At 41.0% G+C, this 25,092-nt stretch overlaps 1 protein-coding gene across 4 annotated transcripts in view; it reads left to right on the top strand.

The window, feature by feature from the left end:
- The window catches only part of frmd4ba (FERM domain containing 4Ba), a 51,457-nt gene that overhangs the window by 21,331 nt on the left and 5,034 nt on the right, over nucleotides 1-25,092 (top strand). For all 4 annotated transcript variants that reach the window (XM_064304327.1, XM_064304325.1, XM_064304326.1 and 1 more), the window contains exons 2-19: nucleotides 787-852; nucleotides 1,459-1,553; nucleotides 2,944-3,036; nucleotides 3,766-3,850; nucleotides 6,948-7,004; nucleotides 7,706-7,728; nucleotides 12,993-13,076; nucleotides 13,832-13,897; nucleotides 14,425-14,482; nucleotides 15,123-15,209; nucleotides 20,911-20,987; nucleotides 21,490-21,628; nucleotides 22,386-22,527; nucleotides 22,665-22,798; nucleotides 22,889-23,005; nucleotides 23,431-23,659; nucleotides 24,040-24,096; nucleotides 24,593-24,737. In XM_064304327.1, the coding sequence (XP_064160397.1) occupies nucleotides 787-852; nucleotides 1,459-1,553; nucleotides 2,944-3,036; nucleotides 3,766-3,850; nucleotides 6,948-7,004; nucleotides 7,706-7,728; nucleotides 12,993-13,076; nucleotides 13,832-13,897; nucleotides 14,425-14,482; nucleotides 15,123-15,209; nucleotides 20,911-20,987; nucleotides 21,490-21,628; nucleotides 22,386-22,527; nucleotides 22,665-22,798; nucleotides 22,889-23,005; nucleotides 23,431-23,659; nucleotides 24,040-24,096; nucleotides 24,593-24,737 (1,754 nt within the window). The remainder of the gene's footprint in view (nucleotides 1-786; nucleotides 853-1,458; nucleotides 1,554-2,943; nucleotides 3,037-3,765; nucleotides 3,851-6,947; nucleotides 7,005-7,705; nucleotides 7,729-12,992; nucleotides 13,077-13,831; nucleotides 13,898-14,424; nucleotides 14,483-15,122; nucleotides 15,210-20,910; nucleotides 20,988-21,489; nucleotides 21,629-22,385; nucleotides 22,528-22,664; nucleotides 22,799-22,888; nucleotides 23,006-23,430; nucleotides 23,660-24,039; nucleotides 24,097-24,592; nucleotides 24,738-25,092) is intronic.

The raw sequence follows: 25,092 nt of genomic DNA, 5'->3' as shown, positions 1-25,092 counted from the left end.
CCCGGTGGTGGTTGAGTTCCCGTGAGACTGTCAGTTTCCATCACACAAGCCAGAATTGACCTACTGGCAGCCAGCTGGTTTTTACTCTGACTCAAAAATATAAATGACACCTTCCCCACATTCTTGTGGGTGGAACCTCAGGATGTAATAGGCAAATAAAACATACCAATGTCTGGTTGTGAAAAAGTTGCATGTATTTTCACAAGCGTGTTAATTTTTTCGTTATTTTATTAATTTAATAAAAAAATTATTATTATTCATTATAATTTATTTACATACTTACTCAGTAAAATTTGCACAGCACTTCTTACAAATGTCTGTCCAGGAAGGTCAGACCAAGAAAAGCAGACAATATGGTGGGAAATATAATTCGGTCAAACATAGTGAGAATCACTATGGATCTGTCTGTGTGTCCCTGTCCAGGCAGAGTAATTCATTTATCTGAATAAATAAAACAGCTAAAAAACAAATGGCTCAGCAAAACTCTCACCTGGAAAATGTGCTGACTCTGCCAAATGATGCACAAATGGCTTCGTGCTGGAGTAACAGGAATCCAATTTATTCATCTGAGAGCGCTGGATGAAGATAATTATTTCTACTGGAAATTGAATTGTCAGATCTCTAAATATGATCCATTTATGACACTGCAGCGATAGAAGGTGTTGGTGGAGGTGGAAGTAGAGGCAACCACAGAAGCCCACTCGATTAAGTGGGCCGGTGTAGGTCAGGGTCAAATTTTTGGCGGCAGCGAGATGATGTAGAATGATGTGCTTTCCTGTTCTGCAGATGACGGAGGGTCGAGTCTGCCAAGTGCATCTCCTGGACGACAGGAAACTAGAACTGCTGGTTCAGGTATGGCCTCTCACCTCCTCCCCTCTCATTCTCATCTCCTCACATCTCAATGAGTGGTTCAGATGCCGTTTTGTGTGACAGTACTGTTAACAGTACTCTTAAATGTTCCGGTGGACTGGTGTTTTCAAGAGCATGGTCACAAACTCATGAAGACATCAGTTTAACATCTTAGGTTTTAAAGTTGGTGATATAAGGAAAAGCTTAGTCATAACAGCCAGTGGAGAAAAAATAGTCCCTATGGCTCCACCTTACAATTTATTGTGCTTAGTTTGAATTTTAATTTTTAATAAACCCTGGTCTCTCCATGCGAGACGCCACGCAAGACTAATTCCTAAAATGTGTTTTTACCCAATTTTAATCCTCATATGATTCTTAAGAATGCATTATATTATTCTTAGGGGAAAAGGAGGGTCAGTAATAAAACCTTCATTTATAATTAGTATGTGTCCTGAATATATATATATATATATATTTTATATATATAATATATATATATATATATTTTATCATACATTGCCTGAACTTGCAATACCTAAACAGAACATATTTTTCAGATTATATCCCAACCTCTGAATAAATGTGATGCTATGTTTCTCTTCACTACAGCCAAAGCTCCTGTCCCGGGAACTCTTAGATTTGGTTTCTTCCCATTTTAACCTCAAAGAAAAGGAGTACTTTGGAATAACCTTCATTGATGACACGTAAGTACAGCCCTACATACGTGAGAGGGTAGCGTAATCATTTCAGGTGTTGTTATAATTGGTCCTCTTTTAAAAACAGCATCATAACAACACTTGAAATGACCTGAAACATGACTCTGTTTATGGTTTTACCCAATTACAAACACCCTAACATCACAATTTCTTGTGAAGTGAAGGCTTCAGTGAAGTGGTAGTAATGAGACAAGGTGGACTCAACTACTTGTTTTCCTCAATGTGTGTCCAACCTTTCTGTGGTAAAAAAAAAACAAGAGCTGTAGCTGGAGCTCTGCTAGGGAAAATCAACATTCCACACAGATTCCCATTTATGTTTGCATCTCAAGAAACAGCATTTGGAAAATGGCTATTCCAAGACATTGTCCCCAGAGTTACCAAACATGAAAAGAGCGGGTTAAGATATTCTTCGGTGGAAGCCCATTTGATTAACTACCTAAACAAGTTTAAAAATAGTTTTTAAAAAATTATAACATTATTTGTAAAAAAAAAAAAAGGCAGCAATAAAACAAAATGTACTCTTTGGAATATGTTGTGTTGTAGTAAACACCGCCCAGAATACAGTATTTAAATGAACGTAATGTTTTAACATAAATATCCCAGTAGACAGAGATTATATACATCTTTGGCCAGGAGGAGATATCTGCAGAGATGAAAGCATGTCTCTGATAGTTCCTGTCTCTAACATCCATGCACACCTGTGCCAGAACTATTCCAGCTGTGACCACAGTAGGCCACAGCAGCCCACAGCTCCAGGAAGAACAGATCTCCCTTCTGTTCTCATAGATGAGTCACCTCTCAATTAAATGTGCATGTGAGGAGCTCATTATTACTATGAACAATAAATGTGCTTGCGTTGTGTGTGATGGATTAAAATGCATAGGCAGAACACGTCTGACTGTTTTTAAATGTATGTCCTGTTCATAAGGGACCTTTCCTATCATTCTTGGTTGAGCTAATTGTGGAGGCCATTGAGCAGGATTGGCCAGACTCTTATTATACAGTACTTAAACATACAAGAGCATACTTAAGCGAGAGAGAAGTGCTTAAACAAAGCAATATAAATTTGACTCTGTGAAGTGTTACAAACCAAAGGGCATGCATACTAATACAACAATGGTAGCCAGTGTACATTTAAATTATATTTAAAATGCAAGTTCTTCACCTGGGCTAGTTTTAAATAGTGAGTACTTGCATTACAGGGACTTTGTAGATACATCTTATCATGAGGGTTTGTAACTTGTGGAGTAGCTAACAGACACTGATTTCCTTTGCACAATTATCACAATTTTAATTGGAATTTCCCCAGAAGTGAAATCTATAGGCTGGACTCTGGTGGTATTGTGATATGTGGTGCCCATTGCACTTCCTCACTCAGGGGCCAGCGGAACTGGTTGCAGATGGACCGCAGGGTCCTGGACCATAACTTTTCTAAGAAGAGTGGACCGGTTGCCCTGAAGTTCCTTGTTCGGTGAGTATTACCTCCTCACCAGAAACTACCTCAGCGACATTAGTACAAAGCCTTCATATCCTGGGCTTACAACAGGGGGTCTGCAGACCCCTGGGCATCCTTGAAGGCACTGTAGGGGGTCCGTGGCCAGACTTGATATGCAATGACTATACTAAGGAAAATGTTTCAGAATATAAAACCTTTTTTTTTTTTTTAATATAACACTTTTTTAATTTAAACTGGGGACCCCCTAGTTGCCTGTGCGCCTGGGTTAGGGCCATTGGATCAGAAAAGGTTGAAACCCCCCACTTTATATGAATCCTTTATAATTGCTTCTAACAGGAAAGGTTAATGAAGTTCTGAGAGTTAGGATAGCTGTTTCTGGTCTCAGAGTCCACGGCCACTGATATGTTGAAGATAACATCCAATAGAGGGCACCAATGAATCAAAAAGCATTTAATTTTGCACTACTTCATTTATACTGCACACACATCATTTAACCTGGACGCATTAAAAAGCTTGAAACTGTTTAAAATAACCCGAGCAATAATGAACAGGATTACGGAGCTCACATATTAGGGACATTATCTCTCCAATCAAGTGTTACATCACAGGTAATGCAATTCAACTAAATTCAAATAGTCAAAATAGTCCAGGCTGTGTGACTTAATTTTTATTAAGACACAAGATACGTTGTCTACCTCAAAGAATCTGACTTTAATTGGTTTTCATGCTTGATTTGTTTTACAGGTTTTATATTGAGAATATTTCATACCTAAAGGAGAACACGACCGTGGAGCTGTTTTTTCTAAATGCAAAATCTTCTGTCTACAATGTAAGTTATTCTTTACTTGACATTATTACATTATTGTATTTATTGTTTTGTACATATATATATATATATATTTACCTGCATAAAAGTATAAATAATACTGTGATTTAAACAGAGATCAATCACATAATCAATTATAAACTGTAAAGTATATGTCCTGTCATTCCATGGTCTTTCCTCCTAATATATTTTCATATGATTATTTATGTGTCTCAATCATAAATTTACCGTCACAAATGTAATTAAATCTCTAATTTAGCCTGTGCATTGCCAGTTTGCACAAAGTGCTCTATATCATGTAGAATGCAAATGCTCAGAATTGCACAGCTAGCTGACTGATGATAAAAGGCCTTGCATCAAGCTGACATTAGTGTTTCTAAGCAGTTGCTTGGAAATGCAAGAACACTCAGAAATCATGGTAGTTTCAGAATATCTGACAAATAGCTATGCAAATGAAGTCATGAATTTGAGGATTACATACAGTTTCGCAAGTCTTTCAAATTCGTGCACACCACAATATGCTGAGACCATTCTACAGCACATATATATTCTATTCAATTTCAGTTCAATTTTATTTGTACAGCGCTTTTTATGGAGAACTGTCACAAAATAGCAAGGCAAGGGACAGAGCAAGATACTAAAACTAAGACTATTACTGTTTTTAGTTATTGTTTTGTAAATAATTTCTTTTAAAAAAGTTTTTCAACTTTCAAAAAAGAAAGGGATTATGACAATGTTTCAGGTTTGCATAGTGTTGTAAATATAAAACTCACTACTTTTTTTATCATAAAGTTAATGATGATATGTTGCAATATACTGCTACAAAAACACAAATATGGAAGCTTAAAATTATATTTCTGACACTGTGCCTTTTTTCTTCGTTGGACACCTAAGCTGAAGCATGCTTGCCTTTGAAACTCACAGATGTCAACATCTTAACAAGCTTGCTCGGCTGAAGACATTGTTGGCGTCCGTGCATCTCTTTTGTCTGCAGGGCATTTATAGAAGGGAGCCGTTAGCTAGGGAGCAGTTTGAATTTGAAGCCTGGCTGTCCTCCAACCCTTGATAATAACTGTATTAGTTCAGCCGTTTTTCTGCATCGGAAGCAGTTGTACTTGTGCAGACTCATTGTTACTGTTCTACTGTAAATCAAACACAGCACTATCCAATTAATTTTAGACTTTGCTAAGCCCCCCACCCCACTCCTCCCCTCTGTTCTCCATGTTTGATCCATTCCTTGTTTCACAATGGAGGCTTTCAGTTCTTTCTAAAAGTATAAAATAGTTACCCGATCCTCAAAAACACCATTTATTGACTTCAGGGGCTTTTTGAAACACTGCCCTGTAATAGCATAAAACAGAACAATGTACCAATTCACTGCTTCTCCCCACTCGAGGAACCTGCGTAAATTGCTTGAGCCTCACAGGTTTCAGCCTGGCCATGGGATCCCATCTGCAAAGCAATAGCAGAGATATTGGAAGAGATTTGTGTTAATTAAAGAGGAGAGAGTGCTGGGTCATACATTAAGGTGTGAGCAGAGAATGGACAAGCAGTTATGACAAACTACACTGAAGCCAGCAGTCACACACAAGCACACACGCACACACTGAGAGAGAGAAAGAGGGAGAATTGGCAGACCTCCCAAACAACTCAGAAGGGGCATCTGGGGAGAGATAATTGCAGGTGATGATGACATTAAAGCAAGCTGTAGCTTACTGAGTGTGGAATCCTTTATAGTGTCTTCCTTGCACTACTGACACATACCCTTGACAATGGGCCCTTCCTAATAATTATTTCATATTCAAATCAATCAATTAACAGGCATTAGAAATCCATCATAGTAATCAATAATGTGAGTTCAAGTATTGCATTAATCATTATAGCAAGGAAATGATCTGTAAATCATTAGATATGTGGATTTTCCAATAGCAGTAATATTTTTTTATATATTTGTATCATTTAAATATTTGTACATTTGTCATAATATATTTTAAATCTTATTAATTTTCTGTAGGGCATATCTTAAGTTCATCTAAAAATATTTAATAGAACAGGTGATATTTTACAGCTCTACATTTGGTGCATTTACAGCCAATTTGTTGTAGAATATACTTTTTCAGAAACTGATCATAAATGTGTTATAAAACAACGCCATATATTTGCATGTATATATTGCTGTTATCCAGTTTTCTTTATCGTAATTATTTTTACCACCAAAAAAATTCGACTGCACGAGTTGCATAATAAATTAATTAACCACTCAGGAGCAAATATTATATAGTAATATAAGACGAAAAGACGTGATTCGTTATTTGAATCTTGGGGCTGGTTTGATCCAACTGTTTTCACCGGATCCTTAAACAAGATGGGGGGGCTTGATCTTCACTACTCATAGGTCTTAAGGCTCAGTAATGAGCCCTAACACAGACGCAGTGCAGATGGCAAGGTTGGGGTCTCTGGTGGCTACTGAGTAGAACCGTCCATTGAGTGACCTAGAAACTGGACGCACACAACTGCCGTCTGCCATTGAATTATGCGACTGAAATGAATAGCCCAAAATACCTACAAACTTCAGCTCAAACGAAAAGCATGGCTAAAATTCCACTTCAGTGTGAAAACATCCGTAATTATAAACCCTAAATTGAATCCTCCAGTCGAAAACCCAATTTTACAAGAACTACGTAGTTTTAAAAAAAAAAGAAAAAAAAGTTTTCACCCATGGGATGGTGGGAGCGTGAGCGCTGAACCTGCTCGCCGAGTGTACCATGTTCATGAGGGGTTTACTACTGTCTGTTACATTGTTAAACATGAATGAACTAAAAGATAAATTACTTGTTTTTTATGGCTTCTGGTTGTTGTTATGGTTTACTTGCGCCGAGAAATGTACTGAAATGTACTGAATGTACTGAAAAGCTTATGTAACCGTTTCAATCAGTAAAGTCTCCCCGGATCCCTATGGGAATGGTTGAATCTGCAACAGTGGAATCTGAAGGTACGGATAGTCTAGTGTGAAGCTCTAGTGCTGATCAGCGGTAGTGCGTTCAGCGTAGCCCGATTAAAAATATAATTTGTACAGATATTTTTCCTTGCTGGTTTTTAGGGGGACATCGAGGTTGAAAGTGAAAACGTCTTCAAATTAGCTGCGTACACATTGCAGGTAAGTGTACTTTTGCAGAAGTGTTCTCTACTTGTTCAATTGTATCAGTGTGTAGTTGAGCATTTCAGTCATTTTAAACCGCATGAAGTCAAAGCAGTAGTCGTTGCCTCAAGTTTGAACTCGATCAAAACGTTAAATGAGGAAAACTATTAGCTACAGCTAGCACGGTTAGCAAGTGCCACCTGCGTACGTGTTTGGTGCATGTTTTGCAATCCTGCTGTGTTTGAAAATTGGCTCGTTTCTATAGCCAAACATTTCAGCCTCTAAACTAACGTAAAATGTGACTGAGCTATTCGAAATTAAGGTCACCGTGTGTGTTTCTTTTATTCAAATTGCGTAATGATTAATACTTTATAGATGTCATGGTTTCCCGTTCTTGTAGCCATGTATATGTCAAATAATCGCATTAAGATGCATAATTTTCCCTGGAAATCCCAAGGACAGTAATCACATTTAATGGTATTAGTAGAAGTAGTAGTAACCACATTAATTGTATATATTATTTTTTACAGTTTAGCGTTTGTTGTTAACTATCTTACTCATACGAGGTAAATGGGCTTATTGCGTCAACATTTTTTATAGGAAATGAATTAGAAGTTACTTGAACGCTGATACAAACACTTAAATATCAAGTGATGTCAAAACAGTGGTTGAAACATTGTTGCATGTGTTGAAGTAATTTGTTTTTGTTTAAATTGCAGGAGGCTAAAGGAGATTACACCAGGTAAGACAACATTGCATTAAAACATGAATGAAAAACAAGTTGAGTAGCAGATTCTTGACAAACATTTGCTGTGTTGTTTGGTTAGTTCACCTAAATTGACAGCTATACTGACGCATAATCTCACGGCCCTAGATTCTGTGGCGAAGTGTTGTTGATAGTTGATTTGTAAAGCTAATAGCCAGGATAATGCAAGCAAACGAGGATTGTTTAAGATGCTTTTTCAGTGGATCATTTTAGCTCGCGCTGATTCTGCACACTTGACCCTAACGTTGTATTGTAGCAGTTATTAGGGGGCAGACCGTGAGTTTTAAAAAATATTTTTATTTCTGAGTCATTTTGTTGTTATTTGCGCGGCTTTTTATTATTATTTTTTCCATAAAATAATCTACCTGTTATAGTTGCGTTGCATTGTGTTTGGACCTTTTGGGTCATGCAATTGTTCCTGCAAAAAGCTGTCTTTAATGAATGGTAGGAAGTGTAATTGTAATGTGGGCATAGCGCAGTGAACAAACATAAGCTGGAAAGGTCATGGTTGTAAGTTAATGTGTGACCACACAGGGCAGGATTCATTTTGCGTCTGCTTGGCTAGTCCTCAATATGCATTTGACACTTTGCCATTCACTAAGTAATTAATTTATTGCACATACATTCAGTATTAACTTTGTTTGCTTTATGTTTGCTATTATTGAAGGCTATGTCAGAATCCTTACTGAAGGACATAACTTCCAAAATGTTGGTCCAATTAAGTTTTTTGTTTGTTGTTGATTTTAAAATATTATTTGGTATTAATCTGGGTGTTTTATCTCTCAAGTGCTTTAGCTTTTACATAATTGTGGATTCAATTTCTGGTCGTATGTGCATATTCATGCTCATTTGGTCAGCAGTGAGACAGATCAGAAATGAGAAAAATGGTCGCTTCTTAGCTGAGTTTGTTCAGGTGGAGTGGTTGGAAAAAGAATAATGGCTTTGTGAAAGGACAGGATCAAAAGGAATACTTTCATTAGTCAGCATGTTTCTGTCCTAAATAATGAGAATGGTGCTGCAAATGTAGCCCTGCTTGTCCGAGTGGGTGCGCTTATTATGGCCCAACCTGTGTATTTGCCCCTGCTTCGTCCCTTTGGTGGCCCCCTGAGTCAATTGTTTGAACACAATGCTTTGTGCACCATAAGGAATTGTTCGGGGTGAATGTACAGTGGCAAAAAAAAAAGCTTGGTTGCTGTTTTGTTCTGTTTGCCATCATGAACTTAAAAAAAAAATATATATATATATACACAAGTAAAATGAATAACTAAAATGACCAAAGCAGACATGTTGTTTTATGCTTCCTTGAAATTGTTTGCACAGATCATTGCACTGAACTGTGTTTGCGCGACGACTTTTAATTTACTGTAAAACAAGCCGGGGTCCTCCTGTATTGGTAGAGTTCTGTGGGCCCTGAATGCTTTATAGCCTTAGCATTCACTTGAATGTGCTCTGCAACCTCAGGTAATGTATCAGTGTGTGGAGAGGAAGTCTGCTGCACTTTGGCCTGTACTCTATGAAAACAAGCCTGTTTAGTCAGAGATTCTGAGCAGGCAGGGCTGGTGACAGGCTTTTCGTGTCTCTGTCATTCTCCACTCAGCCAGCTTATTAAAATGAACCATTCTGATAATGAGAAAAAAAGCTAATTTTAATTAATGCAATGTCAGCATATATATGGCTGATGGTTAATTTTTTTTCTCAGCAGTTAGACTCTGGGTTAAAGGGAATTATGGGACACCTTATGTAATTATTATTTCTTGCCCATGTTTTCCGTCTTACGGGTGAAGGTTCATAAATCCTTTGGTAATGCATGTGCTATAGTTGGCGCACACAGCGAGGGACCTGAAGCCCTGAGATTAGGTGTGTGGGAGTCTGGAGCCGAGTCCGGGAGGTGGGGAGGGGCTGGAGGAGACGCAGCCACTCTGCCGGGTGGCTGTGTTCCATCACAGCGCCTAACCATCAGAGGGGTTAACAGTAGTGATGTCATCTCTGACATCCAGTCCAAACTCCCACGTTGTCTTTCCATGGTCCAGCAGATTCTGTTTTTTTTTTTCTTCTTTTCTGTACCACTCAAGCCTTATGTGACATTTTATCTGTATTCCAGAACATCTTGCTAGGACATTATCTGTTGAATATATATATATATATATATATATATATTCAAGTCAACACATGTTGTGCAAGATGTTTCAGCTGAATTGACTGTTTGTATAGTTGCATATTTTAAATGGTGTATTATTTACTTACCCCATTAGGCCAGTGAAGATGGCTTTTTACATCCCCTGTCTTGTTGTGCACATTACACTATGGTGAATGACGACAGTGCATGTTATTCTTGCCAAGTCCTCATTTAAATTTCCTCCTGGTGGTGCTACCTCTCTCTCAGAGCCATACAGTTCACACAGAACTTGACTTTGGTTGGCTGTCCTGGTTGGAATTGGAGGAGGGGGGTTGGGACCTGTGGTTCATTGTAGCTCTGCTGCACCTGCGGAGGCTTTTAGCTCATCGAAATACCTGACACATCGCTGACATTCTCTTGCGTGGTGTTCTGAGGCTTCAGTGTCCTGTCACGTAACGCAGACATTGTAATGAATTCCAGATCGCTGGCAGGAATTTGCTACCAGAGATGTCCTATAAGTAGTAACCAAAATGGCAGGCTCACTATGATTTACATGGAAAGTCCTATCCCTGCAGTGTTCCCTCACCAGAACTCCTTAGTTCATTCACTTTAAGAGTGACCGGAACTCCTCAGCCAGACCAGAAAGGAATGCAGTGTGTGTAGTCTCCTTAGTGATAAATGCCTACAGGACAGGTCAGCACAGTGGCAGGTCTGAAACCGGCTTAATCAGACCGATTGAAGTGGTGTTGAAGTAATATACAGTCTCAGTTTAGAGTGAAAGGGCTGTATGGATCCTGACAACTCCAGAAACGCCTTCCCACTGACTCTCAGAGCAGGAATTTTTAGCTATTTGACACTAACATACCGGTGTGAATAGCTCTGTCCATTAAGTCGAGTTGTGTACCCTCTAACCTTGTATAATTATAACATCCTTAGTGGTGACCTTCAACTGTGAAAAGAACGTGAAGCATGCACTGTGTACACTGTTGAACTTAGTTTAGTTTACCCCCCAGTACAACCTGCCTTTAACATTTTTCATCACATGTCACTATCTCATTTTCTGTCCTTGAGTAACAGTCAACAGAGCAGTTACTCTGGATATCAGTCTATAGGTTAATTGTGTAAATGCAGAAGTGGCTGTCTTGGGAAAAACAATGTTGTCTCCCAGCGATACAGTTTAAAGAGACTACTGGAGGTGCAAGTTCAGTGAACGTCTGGTTGAAATCACTTTTCACCAAGTTTGATTCATCGCATCCTGGTGTCATGTCCAAGAAAGCCTTCTAATCAGAACTATGGCCAATGGTAATCCAATCTATTAATTGACCTGGGAATTATAGCTAAATGCAATATAGGCTCTTTGTGATTCACTCTAGTGAATTACTGGGAAAGCAGGCATATCTGTACTCTAGGATTGTTGGATTCCCGGAGTACTGGTAATGAGATAATTATAGTAACTGGCATAACCTATACCTGTTACACTTGAAATCAGATGAATGTAGTTTTGAAATGGCTGTAATTTCAAGGAAAGTTTATGGTCATGCTCTTGGTCATGCTGTTTTTGAAATTAGCTATTCGGATAGCTGTTTGATTAGCACAATTGCACATAAAGCATTAGAGTGTGTAAGAATATACTTGAACCCACTGCACATTTAACTGTGTTAAAGCATGTTTTCATCAGTTCACGGTCTGAAAATGCACAGCCATTGTTGTATATGATCTTGTATTGTGGAAACACACACATTTTGTTTGACAAAGAAATACACTAGCCAGTCAAATCACAGTGGTCTTTGTAGAGCTGTAATGGAAAGGGACTTTGCTCTCCCATTTTTATCAAATGACTCATGGTTTATTCTATCTCGGACCTTGACAGTGACATACAGCCTATTCAGTACTGAAAAAGGGTGCTTTACCGTCATGTTCAGGTCATTGTTTACCTTTGGCTTAACCTTTTGTAAAACCCCTTCATGTTTCAAATACCTGGCTTAAATTATTTGTAACATTAAAAAAAGATTAAATAAATGTAGTGTTAAAACTTGTACACTCTTGACAGAGTGAGCCTATGTCTTAAGGTTTAATGACTTGGCTTCAACTGTTGTGCTGCATCAAGATTTTGGTCCGGTGTTCTGTGAGATTAAATGAAATGTAGAGTGGAAAGTGAAAGACCTTTCACAAACCTAAACCGAAATATATAACAGCCAACATTTAGAGCAGTGTGCTTGCATAAAAATGCACGTTGGGATGAAAATACATTTGGTTTGTCGGCCGCATTATACTGGCACACTGTTGGCACAAAACGGGCACTCTTGCTTTATAGAGTACTTTAAAATTTTCGGACCTGCCATTTTCAACCACAGAAATACCTGTCATAGGTATTTCTGTTGTTGATACATTATTGTCAAGACAGGATACAACAGACAGCTACTTTTGAGAACGTATGATTCACTCGGGGAAAAAAGAGCAGCCTAGGACATTCTTATTTGTCATTGCAAGAGACGTCCTTATGATTTGTTATGCTACACTTTTAAGAAATGAGAAAAGTGAAATTACAGTTTGAGCATTTTTCTCTCAGGTTTCCAGATGTACTTGTACCGGAGCCATAAATTAGTTGATGATAAAGTCCACCTTTGGACAAGATCAGTTGGCATTCTGAGGCCCCTGTCATATTTCCTCATAGCAGCCTTATCAAAATGAAGGGGGAGGCTGTAGTTAGATAGCGAGCACACTAAGCCACCAACTGCAGATAAAGTTAGTCAAGATTTTACGGTGAGACTTTAATATGATTTTTACGGAAGTATCTTCCCCCCCCCCCTTTTTTTTTTTTTTTTTAAGAGTGCTTCGGTGGTGTTCCATCCTTGTATCTTCAAACACAGGAACAGCAAAAGCTGTTTATTCTTTTCATGTACTACATAATTATGGTTCAGTCATATGGTGTTTTGAATCAACATTATTAGTTTTTGAGTGGTCATGATACATTTACTATCCTAGAGCTGAATGAGAAGTTTCACTATGTTTTAAAAAAAAAAAAATTCACACAATGTTTTTGCATGATACCAATATGTTTACTTATGACCTGCCTCCAATAATTATCACAAATTGACCCTCAGTACTAACCTGTTTGTTTCAGTGATGAAACCACTAGAACGGACTTGAAGAAGCTCCCTACTCTTCCAACAAGAGTTCTGAAAGAGCACCCTTCCCTCGCCTACTGGTAAGACGTGAAAGTTATGAACATCAGTGGAAGCCCTGCGGTTACTTCACACGTGCTGCTAATTCAGCTGGGTTTGTTTAGGCCTCCGGAGGTTGCCTGGAAGCGATGCAGCGCATGAATAGATCAGCTGAGAGGTGTGGCTGGGCAGACAGCTGGCGGTCGATGCTTTGCAAGGCAGCAGCTGCCTGTCTATCTCAGGTGGGCCTAATTATTTAAGGCCCAGCATTAATTACACGTGCCCTCTGAGGGAGGTGCGGACACCCGTGGCATTAAGCAGCCGGCCGGTGATTAAGGGCCCTTGCGCGGGTGCGAATCGGGCCCTCTGGCTCTTCGGGGCCCGGTCCCGGTGATAAACAGCAGCTGGAGCCGGATCAATGCTCAGATTGGAATCTGAAGCTGTGCGTGAAATATAAACAGCTGTGGAGCCGTTCTGCCTCTGCAGTCTGGGGGGATGAGGGGGGACGGGCGGGGGGTGGGACAGGGAGCCAGATAGTACGAGCGGTGCAGAGCGGAGGGAGGCAGAGGGCCGGGCGATGTTTTCCGCACGGATGAGCCGGCTTCGCTCTGCCTCAGACTGAATAAATGACTACCATTTAATCAGTTTGCCCGCGGAGGTGTTAATGCACATAGGAGCGGTGGGGTAGTGATGGGGGTGGGGGTGGGCTGGCGGGGTAGAGCACTGTCTTGTGGTTTGGTTAGGGTGTGTCGCAGCACATTCAAGGTGTTCAGCCTGTTTGTTTATTTTTTTCCCACAGTGAGGACAGAGTGATTGAGCATTACAAGGCCCTGAAAGGGCTCACGCGAGGCCAAGCTGTTGTGCAGTAAGTGGAATGATTCTTTTTTCATGACTTTATGTTGGTCGAGATCAGTGCACTGCTGACTACAACAACAGAGCGATTTTGAGCCTGAGCCCATATCCCAGACTCCCCTCTGCTGCCTCATATAACTAGTCTCGTTTAGCATGTGCCTTTTCCCAGCAGGGAATTAATTAATGGTTGCACAATGCAGAAGTGAACGTCAGCACAACTTTGTCTTCAGTAGACCGAATGATAGTATCTTGCATGGCCGTCCTGCTCGTGGGTAGAGCTAAGGCCATTTGGTGGGCGTATGATTGGTGTCCCTGAGTTGATCAATGGGGTCTATCCTCTGTCATGGCCTGAAAGAAATCAATAGCTCCGCCACTGTTACTGACACAGTCTGGTGAATAAATAGAATCGAAGCGCATCATAGAAAGCGCAATCACTTTTCTCAGACGGCTTCTCTGAGACGATAATGAAGGGTATAGCTGAAGTGTGGGCTGTTTAAACCGTGCTGGAGAAACTTTTAACAGCTGTGCTTTGTTTTAAAGGTATTTGGCTTTAGTGGAATCCCTTCCAACATATGGGGTGCATTATTACGGAGTAAAGGTAAGAATAGATTACACTACTGATCCTCAGCCATTTAAAACATCAGGAACTCGCAGCCTTGTTTTCACTACCAGTGTTTTCTGATTATTGAAAATATAAACAGTAGTACAGCAAAGAAGAATGTGGGCGATTTTAAAGAAATAGGTCAGGTTCTCCAATATAAATAGTTTATGATCATTTTGTAAATCTGAATGTTATCCCATTTTACACAACCTTAGACTGTTCAAGAATGTACCCCATGCAGAATTCAATAACCATAAAATGAATCCTATTTTGGCTTCCTCTGCCAGGCTGAATTATTTCCCTGGGATATGAGGGATACAGATTTTCCTTGGCACAATGCTTATTTAATCACCGATTAAAGGATTTCTTATTTGGTACATTAATCATCCTTTCATCTACTACAGACTGAGCTCAAGTTGGCTACCTGGCTCATTAAATTACAGCATCTGAGAAAGGCAGACAATGACACCAGAATGAATCACTGATGCTGTGGATTGAGTCTGGTCAAATCTGTTTAATCTTTTCTTGTTCTGCTAATGCTGCTGTACTGCTATTGAAATAATTGTGCCAATGCTGCCGTTTTTTCTAAATCTGATTTCCTAAAAGCACCAAACTGAAAGCTGTTTTTACTTTCTAGGACAAACAAGGGATACCATGGTGGCTGGGAATTAGCTACAAAGGGATTGGTCAATACGATTTGCAGGACAAGCTGAAACCACGAAAGGTAGCTCACTGCCCGTTTATTGCATGTTTTGTGACTTTTGTTCCTTTTATATGTGCCGCGTAACCACACCCCCCACCCCAAGCCATGAATGATGGTTAATTTTTTACCACAACTGTAAAAACGACAGCCCCCAGTGGTTATGCTGGGGGCTTGGGTGAGGTGAGAGGAGTAAGGGCACAGTAAAGGTCAGAGGTCATATGTGACATCAATAGTAGAGCTCCGAGTAAGAGCCTGAGGCCCTCCTCTTATGGCATCTCTAGGAGTGCAGCAGGAATTTGTGACTAACATGATAATTGGAGAGGTACTCTCTTGTACGTACGGTAGCTGGGAAAGGCCAAAAAGGAGCAACCTTTTGCACAATCAGTTGATGAATCAACATTTTTTTTTTCCATTTTGCTTATTTCTGAGGAGCGTTTGCTTGTGTATGCAAGCAGATACATTACTTGAATGGTTTTTGGCATGGTGGGTGGAACTGTGATGGTTTGGGGGTTTCATCTGCTCAGCATGTGTACAGCTTCATTGCTTTGCCTCTTACCTGTTAGCCATTAGGTCCCTGCTCGCGCAGCTGGGTGCTCTGTGCCAGTGAATACGAGGGCATTAATGGGCACGTCCCACTTATTAAAAGAGAGGCATCGGGACTCTTTCCCAAACCTCCCTCTGCTAGGTGTAATTATTTTGCTCCATGGGGAATAGGCCTGTGAGGATGTCTGTGGCCCTGTGCCAGCTGACGCTATGTGGCCACATCAGTTCTGTACATTCCGCGCTCCCAAAAAACCCTCCCTCGACAGCAAACCACAGCACGCAAATTCTACACCAGGAACTGGTGCTAATGCGCTTTATGAAAGTCTGTAGCTCCATTATAAAACGGCCATCATCTGGGGAATATTGAATGTGCTTCCTGTCAGGCCAGCAGCCGTTGTGTTAGCCCCCCCCCCCCCCCACACACACACACACACTCGCACACATCTCCCAGCATGCTGAGCTCATTATGCAAAGCTGTCTGTCATTGTGTGTGTTTCTCACAGAGAACAAACAATTGATCCAGCAATAAAACACAATTACCTCAGCAGGGAACTGAAAGTGCAGAGTAAGGTTCACGCTGTTTGCTTTGTACCCTCGGGGATATCTGGCTTTTTACATTAAAAACCTCTAATGTACAGCTTTCCTAGACCTCAGTGGCAGTGTACTGAAAGCATTGTCTTACACTTTGTTTCATCCTTTTCTTTATGTGATTTAAATTATTACTGTCATCCCTTTTTAATGTAAATGTTGAGAATGTGTTTTTAAAAACATTTTCAGCACCCTTTATTACCAATATTGTTTTTTGTATTTTTTACTAATGTGTGCTGAGGGGTGGGAAAAGAATTGAAAATGCAAACATTTTTATTTCGTTTTTTTCTACAATTATTGCTATTTTTATTGTCCTTTTTCAAAATGAGTGCATGAATTATGTAGATCAGCACCATTGTTGACTCGGGCAACAAAAAAAGAAAGTTAATTGCTTGCAACTGCTCAACCCAAACAAAGACTGAAATATTCATGATTTTGGAACAAGGCTACCAAATGTTTCATTATAAAGAAGTGAAAACAAAAAATATAGAAATCTGAGTCCATGACCAAAACATGATCACATCCAGAACAGATTTCACAGAAAATCATTGAACAAAAGCATAAGGATTAATTTGCAGTAACTCCCATGTTGGTACAATGGTGGCAATAGTGTATTGGAACAAAGCAACAAAATGGAGGGCTGTGGCTGCACCGTGTCATGTATCTGTGAGCTCCTGTGTGCTGGTATGTGTCAGCTGTCTGAGAGCCACAGGGTGTTGGGGCTGTGTGCTCCCGTGTGCTGTGGCTTAGGCATGGCCTGTGTCACATACTGCAGTCTGTCCAAAACGGTGGTGCTATGGTGAGCTGGTTGATTCATAGAGTGATTAATCTTTCATGAATCTCCTCTTTCTCTCTCTCTCTGCCTCATACTCCATCGCTCTCCATCTCTCTCTATCCACCTCTCTCTGTCCACATACCTCATTTCTCTTTACTGCCCTCTGTCTCTTCCTACTGCCCTCTTCTTGCTTGCTACTGTGTGCTCCCTTTCTACCACTACCTATCTCTTTCTGTCCCCTGATTCTCTCTCTCTCTCTCGCTCTCTCTCAGCCCCTCTTTCTGTACCCATCACATTCAGCTGGGGTGTTCTTTACAATCGTGCATATTTCATAGATGTTGGCAATATTCCAGCTGAAAAGATCTATGCTGTAGAATGGCGACAGTGCAATTTCAGCACAGCTCTGTGCAAGGGGGAGGTGGGGTGTGTCTCCAGATGCGTGAAGGGTAGTTTGTCCATTGTGCCAAAGTTAGAAGTATTAAATGACTATTTTAATAATTAAAGAGATGTTAAAAGGAATGGGATTCTCTGAAGCTGTAAGAAGTGAGTCATGTTAAAATGCCCTCCCATCCAGTGTAGTTAACCCTTTCCTACAACGCACGCCTTGACGATCTCTGCCAAGTTAATATTGTAAAAAAAGGAGTAGGGCTTCATTGACGTAGTTGTCCTGGAAATGATTGGTTTACGCTGCTCCCTGTATGGGATTATGAAATCGGAGGGGCGGGGCTCATCCTGTGAGTCTTCAGTCTGTGAGTCATGACATTTTACATGCATTTACTGTCAGTGGATTTGGTGACTGACAGACATTCAGTGGATACAGCAGTGTGATGCTGAGCTGGGCCACACCAGGCCATGCAAGGAAAACTTTGAGGTTTGTTTTTTGAACTTGTATTGTTTCTCAATGACCGCTCAAACAGTTTTTTTTCTTTCTTAAGCCATGAAATAAGGGATTTTATAGCAGTGGATATATCGTAGTGGGTAATGGGATATAACATAGTTAAACATAAAGTCCTACAAAATTATGAAAGACCGAGATCTAATGATCATCAGTAAAAGCCCATTCTTATCTGTCAGTCCTACTGTCAGTTAATTGATTGACAGTATCTTGGTGACAATAGACTCTCTCATGGAAAGGGAAAAATCTTTCCATGAACTGTCATTTTAATGAAATTATTTATTTTGCTATAGTGGCATTTTTTTGTTATGTGTATGTTGGCTTTCTGTCTAATACTTAACCACGTTTCCCCAGTATGATCACATGACCCCGGAATTTAAGGTGTGTCAAATCCCTGGCATATTTTGACAGTGGCTTCATCATCAGTCACACACCGGGACTCCTTAAAAGGATTTCTTGATGGTTTGCCAAGTTGTGTGCCAGGTCAGTTCTGCAAGTTTGGCTGTGCTCACCTGTTCAAATACTGTCACAAGTGTTTGTGTAGTAGGCTGTAGGTGAATTGGAGGACAGTGCTTGGCCATACAATGGAAAACCTCAGTGGGAAGTTTAGAGTCTGCTAGTTCCCATTGTTCATTAATTACCATGCTGTGAATTCAGTGCAAGGTTTCATATTGAATTGATTTTGCTCTCTGCAGAAGCCGCACGGAAGTGTTGATTACTTGTTCTTCCTGCTTATGGTAAATTTCACATAGAAATATGCCACAGCAAACTGAATGCATTAACTAGATTCAAATAAAATGCTAAATGTATTAAAAATCATGATAAAACAAAAAATAAATTCAAGTTAAAATCTAGAGGACATAGATGAGGACATATTCCTGCATTAACTTCCTCCTTGGACAGTAAGTCTTCCATGCACTGATGTTATGTCACTTAAGTTGATTTATGTGTTTTAATTGAGGAGAAGGGGTAGATATTTTGTCTTTATTCTGTCACAGTGAAGGGTTTTAATTAGGCCAATGTTGCTTTGTGCTGTGAAATTCCCCTGTGTCAGGTAGACCCCAGGGCCCTCCACAGCCAGAGCGATGGCCTGTTTTCACAGGGAGGTGAGGAGTGTTGGGCCGCAGTGGTCTGGCGATTAATGATTAGACGGAAGTTGTAGATTCCTGAAATATTTCTCTTGGGAGGTAGAGGCGGTGGTGATCAGAGCATGGGGAGGGATTTAATAAACTCCAACCAAAGAGATAACGGGGTTCTACAGACATGTAAAGATACTTGAATAAAGGAAATTAATTTAATCACCTATACGTGCCTAATCTAAGCTTGAATCTGCAAGCAAGAACTAGGCTGCAAAGCATGTCGAGAGAGAGAGAGAGAGAGAGGGAGAGAGAGAGGGAGAGGAGAGAGAGAGAGAGGGAGGGGAGAGGGAGAGAGGAGAGGGAGGGAGAGAGAGGAGGAGAGGGAGAGAGGGAGAGGGAGAGAGAGAGAGAGAGAGAGAGAGCCTGTTCTTCTGGTTTGCTGAAGGAGGAAGTGTGAGAACAGAAACGGGTTGCTGCCATTCAGACGGTCTCGAGTGAAAGCAGAAGGCGTTTAGGCAGCAGCACACGGATTCTCGCGCGGAGCGGATCATTTTGTTGATCAGGTGGGTGCGGATGTTCGTGAGGTGTGCGTGATGTCAGAGGGAGGGGGTGGAGAGAGGAGGAGCTTACACCGCTGAAACTGTTGCAACACCTTTTAGAATAGAATAGAGGAGCATATTGTTCAAGGAAGCACTCGCTCCTGTGGGAAACAACTTAGTGGATTTAACACAGCTTTGTCAATTCACAAGGGATTTAATAAACGCATAACTATTCTGGTAAGCCCACACTTTACATTTACATTTAGCAAACTGTAAGTCTAATGAAATCTGATGTTTTTGTTGCAGTTTGCTAATTCGCTGCTTTAGTTTCTTTGAAATATGTACAATCCAGTTTATCTCCTGAAATGAGCTTTACATGTGTAGAAAGTCAGTACACTCTGAAATAAATTCAGTTAATGTTAAATTTATAGTTAAAAGGGAGCCTTGTCCTTGTTTGTCTTGTACCTCAGCGTTATATGTACTATATATCTGATACATTGTATTTAGTTTTTTAATTTGAAGGTCATCTGGCACTGTACAAAGAAATACTGTTTGTAATACTGTTTCTGTACTTCAGGGTAAAGGGGAGCTGTCTTTTGAGGGATCTAGTTTATTTTGTTGGTGCCAGGCTGAGACTTCTCTCCCCTCCACCCCCCCTCTTAGTGCTTGTATGACTGTGTTGATGTAGCATTTCCTGCGATGAGATCAGGAGAATGGAGTTCACGGGGAAACCTTTGAAGAATGGCCATTTTCCCAAAGCAGATGTTCTGTTCTAGTTCTACCTTCTGCCCCATGGTTGGCATTCTGCCCCCCCAGGCAAACTCAGATGCGTTGCTTGCCAGGCAAAACCTGTGCTCTGTAGGGTTCTCATTAGGTAGCAACTGTGCACATTGATGTTCATTCTTGTGCTAGAATATTGCACATTTAAAATCTACATGGCAAGCTGTAACTGTAATGTAAACAATAATTATTATTAGGCTGTATGCACACATAATGCAGACATTATTGTTAGGCCTGAGTTTTTTTGTTTTTGAGATGAGTAATGGTGCTGTTTCTTCAATGGTGTTTCATGAATTCGTGCCTGGAACAGAACCCTATGATTCAGTCATTTCTGTCCCAGGTGCTATACTGCTTTCCGGTGGGCATCTTTCACGGAGTCGTTTCACGCAGCAGTGACACCGACAAATAGGAGTTTGTTTTCACTCTGCCTTTCATGTCATCTAAGCATACATCCCCTGGTTATTGGCTGCCTGTCACTTTCTACTTTTTGGCTGTACCTTATGTCCAATGTGTTTTCCCGTAGTTGTACCAGTGGAAGCAGCTGGAAAACCTGTATTTCCGTGAGAAGAAATTTGCTGTTGAGGTGAACGACCCCCACAGGTGAGAAGAAATGGGGATTGGGCTGTGAAACCGAATTGCTGTTCCCGCCTTCTGCTTTGCTGAACGTTTTTGGGTTCAGAATAACAACTGTGGGTTTAAATTCCGAGAAACATTTCTTCCTACATTTGCACCTATTATGATATAGTGCTGATTTCCTGCTCTGCAAAGCAAAGGACGGCCTTCCTGCAGTAAAGGGACACAGTATTCTGCGTCGATTTTGGCACTTCACGCGACAGTGCACTCATTGTGGTGGTTAGGCCGCTCCAGCGGTAATTAAAAGTCACTGAGGCGTCACGTCTGAAACGGCACTGCTGACCAGGGATTGAAATTGCGATGCTCCCATGAATGGTTGTTATATATTATTGAAGAATTTGAAGTAATATATACGGACGTAATATAGTTGTGTTTTTGGCTTTGGTGCTTATTTCTGCATTTCCTGGTCCCACTCAAGCAGCTGTGTAACTGTGCATGTGTGCTTGTGTGCGTTTCTGTCTATGGTCAGGAGGACAGTGTCCAAGCGCACATTTGGGCAGACAGGCCTGGTCATCCACACCTGGTATGCCAGCCACTCTCTGATTAAGACCATTTGGGTGATGGCCATCAGTCAACACCAGTTCTATTTGGACAGGAAGCAGAGCAAAGTGAGTATTCGGCACTGTGACCCTTAACTCCTCCATCTCTGTCTCTGATGGCCATCCTCATTCTGAACCCCTCTCTCCTTGCCCATCACCTGCCTCTGAGGTCACATCTGGACTTATTATTATTTTTTGTTCCTGAGCTAGTAGTGTGACCTCTGTGGCCACCTGCATTGTGTCTAATTGTGTGCATGTTCATATAATACAATATTTACTTTTTTAAGTACACTATTTACTGATTTGTTCTTCCTGTTAGGAAAGAAACGCATTATATTGTCATTGAACTCTGCTACATTAAATTATTTGAAAAGCCTTGAATTTCTGATGTCCTTTATGCTGAAGTTGTAATACAAATATGAATGTCCAGCACTTACGCAATGTTTTGTTTTTGTTTTGTTTTGTTTTTTGTCGAAGGAAGTAGTCTCTGAGAATGATGCTTTTGAAAACTAATATTAAAAGCAGAAGAAGAATTTACTCCTTTGTCTGTGCTGGAAGTTTATACTTCAGTTCTGTTCATATACTTCAGTCTTCTTAGTGAAATTGTGAAATGTATAATGATTGTCGTAATGATTCTAGCAGTAGTAATTGAGCAGGAATGCACAGGAGCTTAGAGTTTGGGGAGTCCGATGGTATGCAGGGCTCTGCTGAGGTACTCCGGTCAGTGGGTGATGAGGCTCAGCTTTTTGCCTGAATCCAACCGGCCAAACTCTTATTGCATCTTAGGATCCTTACGATGGAACTAATAATAATTCTCCTCCTACAGGCGAAAGTAACCACAGTGAGAAGTTTGGGCGACGTCGCCATGGACCTCACAGAGGTAGGGGCCCCGAGGATCAGTAAGCTGGGAAACATGGAAGTGAAGAACCAGCTTATCATGGCCAGCAACGGCAGCCTGGTGTCTGCAGGTAGGTGTTCCGGAGGGGGCGGGGGTGGGGCGGGTTGGCCTGGTTTTCAGCAGCTATGTCGTACGTCTTTGTTTTTTTATGAATGAAGGATCTCACCTGGGTAAAAATGCAGCCGTTTGTGTGTTGATTGTGTGCAGGGTCAGCAGACTCTGAGGTGAGCGAGGAGCAGAAGAAGGAGAAGATCTGCGAGCTGAAGAAGAAGGAGAAGGAGCTCCAGGATGCCTTGGCACAGAAGGTGGAAGAGCTCAAGGAGCTGTGCTTGAGAGAGGCTGTGAGTAAATCCAAATTGCTGTTTTTTTTTCTCACAGATGTCACTCTGAGAGAATATGGTAGATGTATTTACTCTCAAATTCATTATCAGGAGCTGACAGGAAGGCTGCCCAAAGAGTACCCGCTGTCCTCGGGTGAGAAAGCCCCTCCCGTCCGACGTCGAGTAGGCACTGAATTCAAACTGGATGACCTTTTCCCATATGACAAGGTAGGTATACAGAGCTACAGCTGCCTGTTCTCCATGCAACCATGTGTCCTGCATACTTTGAAGGACCATGTGTGCAATTTCAGATGGACAAAATTCATTGGGTGTCAGTGGCTATGGCACTGAATGTATAGCCTGAGATTTAGAGGCTCCAGGAGCTAAATAACATTGCTGTTTGAACAAAATGTCTTCTTGGAAAGTGTAATGCAAGATGTGTGGATGTATGGTTGTGTGGGGAAAAAAAAGTTGTTGTTGTTAAATAAAAATATTCTGATATGTGATTATTAATAAAGAGTATTAAAATAACTCTAAATAGGAGGTTTGAATGTGAGAGTGTGTGTCTGAACACTGCCGTTCTCCTGATTGGTGAACTCCCTTAGTGTTGTTGCACCGGCAGTGCTTTTGATCCCAGTTCTGTCATCGTGTAGGATCCTAACCTGAGAAACCTGGAGAGCAGGTTTGCTCTTCAGCAGAAGATCGTCGAGGCGGCCAAGAAGCTGGCCAGCGAGCCCGAGCTCTGCAAGACGGTGAAGAAGAAGAGGCAGAGAAACTGCCTGGACGCCATGAGGAAGCTGCAGGAGATAGAGGAAGAGATCAACGAGTATCGGATCAGGACCGGAAAGAAGCCCACGCAGAGAGCGTCTTTGATCATGGCCGGTATGGGAGTCCGTTTATTGGGCGTAGCGGGGTGCATTCTCCACAGCTGTGTTTCCCCTGAAGGCTGTGTCCAAAATTGAGGCCTGCTGCTGCTGCTGCCTCTATCCCACACTGGTTAAAAAGGGCACCTCCAGTCACAGTGCTGGATGGCTGTATTGATGTTGCATCACACATAACCGTATTTGCTGCAACATGTCTGCCAGTCCTTTTAATAACTGTATTTTTACACTCTTATTTGCTCAGATGCTCAGCCAGAGGGAACAGCTCTAATGCTATTTAGTGGCTTAACTGCATATTTATGTGCATGCATATTTATTTTATTAGATTTAAAACGTATATTTTTAGCCTTACTCAGAATAACAGATTGCTATGTCTCTCAGATGATGGTACCCAGGCAGAGCTGTGCTCGCTCTCCGGCAGTTTGACGTTGGACGATGGTGAGTTATATATATTGTGAACGAACAATAACATTAGCTAACTCACGTGAGCACAGAGATTTCTGAAGGACTGTGGGTAAATGAATATTAAATGTAACAAGATTCTAAACTAGCCAATTTCCTTCCGGTTGAGACAGGAATCTGAAAAGTTAGTTTTCTGTTCCATTTAAAACGTCTTGACCCTTCCTTTTTCCCCCCTTTTTTTCTGAATTTAGTTATGGAATATTATAATTCCTACAATGAATGGCATAGCATTTCGCTAACAACTCCAGACCTGCATAGTTTCTCTTACCATTTCATCAGTTTAATGTCTGTAGGAAAACTTTATTTATTTAATTGTTGCACGAGTGCCATTAAAATCACATGTATACTTGCACAGAATATTGTTGCCAATGTGAGCTAATCCGTTGCACTTTATAACCCTGTAACAATTGTTTTTGATGGCACCCATGAGTACTGTGCTATGTCCTGATTGGCCATTTACCCATCTGTCCAGATGTCTGTGCTGGAGCCCAGAGGCAGCGATCAAGGTCGGTCCAGTACTCTCCTGGCCCCAGTCTGTCCGAGTCCCTGGGGTTCGAATACATGACAGACAGACGAGGTTCTGGAAACAGCCAGCATATAGATATGGGCCTCAGCAGGTAGGACTTGCTGTCTCTCTCTCCCTCTTTCTGTCTCTCTCTCTGAGATTAGTTAGCATAATAATAAACAGGGTTATGTTGCTAAAGCTTTCCGAAACACAGTGATTAGACGCATATTCTAAAAGCAAACATTATTGACCCTTATTTTGTTAAAAGGTTCACAGACATATCAAGCAATACTAGCACATATGCAGATTAGTGACCCCCTACATAAAAGGTGCTGTAAAGATTTAGTGTAAGTGACGTTATGGTAAATGCGTGAAAGGAGTAGGGATCACTCTGTCTCGGGCTGTTTCTCTCTACCCTACAATTTGTTTTTGTGCTATTTGGTCCTTTGCTCTAGTAGATTTTGTTT

The sequence above is a fragment of the Anguilla rostrata genome, chromosome 13 (genome assembly GCF_018555375.3).
Source record: "Anguilla rostrata isolate EN2019 chromosome 13, ASM1855537v3, whole genome shotgun sequence".
Classification (NCBI taxonomy): Eukaryota; Metazoa; Chordata; class Actinopteri; order Anguilliformes; family Anguillidae; genus Anguilla; species Anguilla rostrata.
This window is presented reverse-complemented; position numbering and strand designations above follow the sequence as displayed.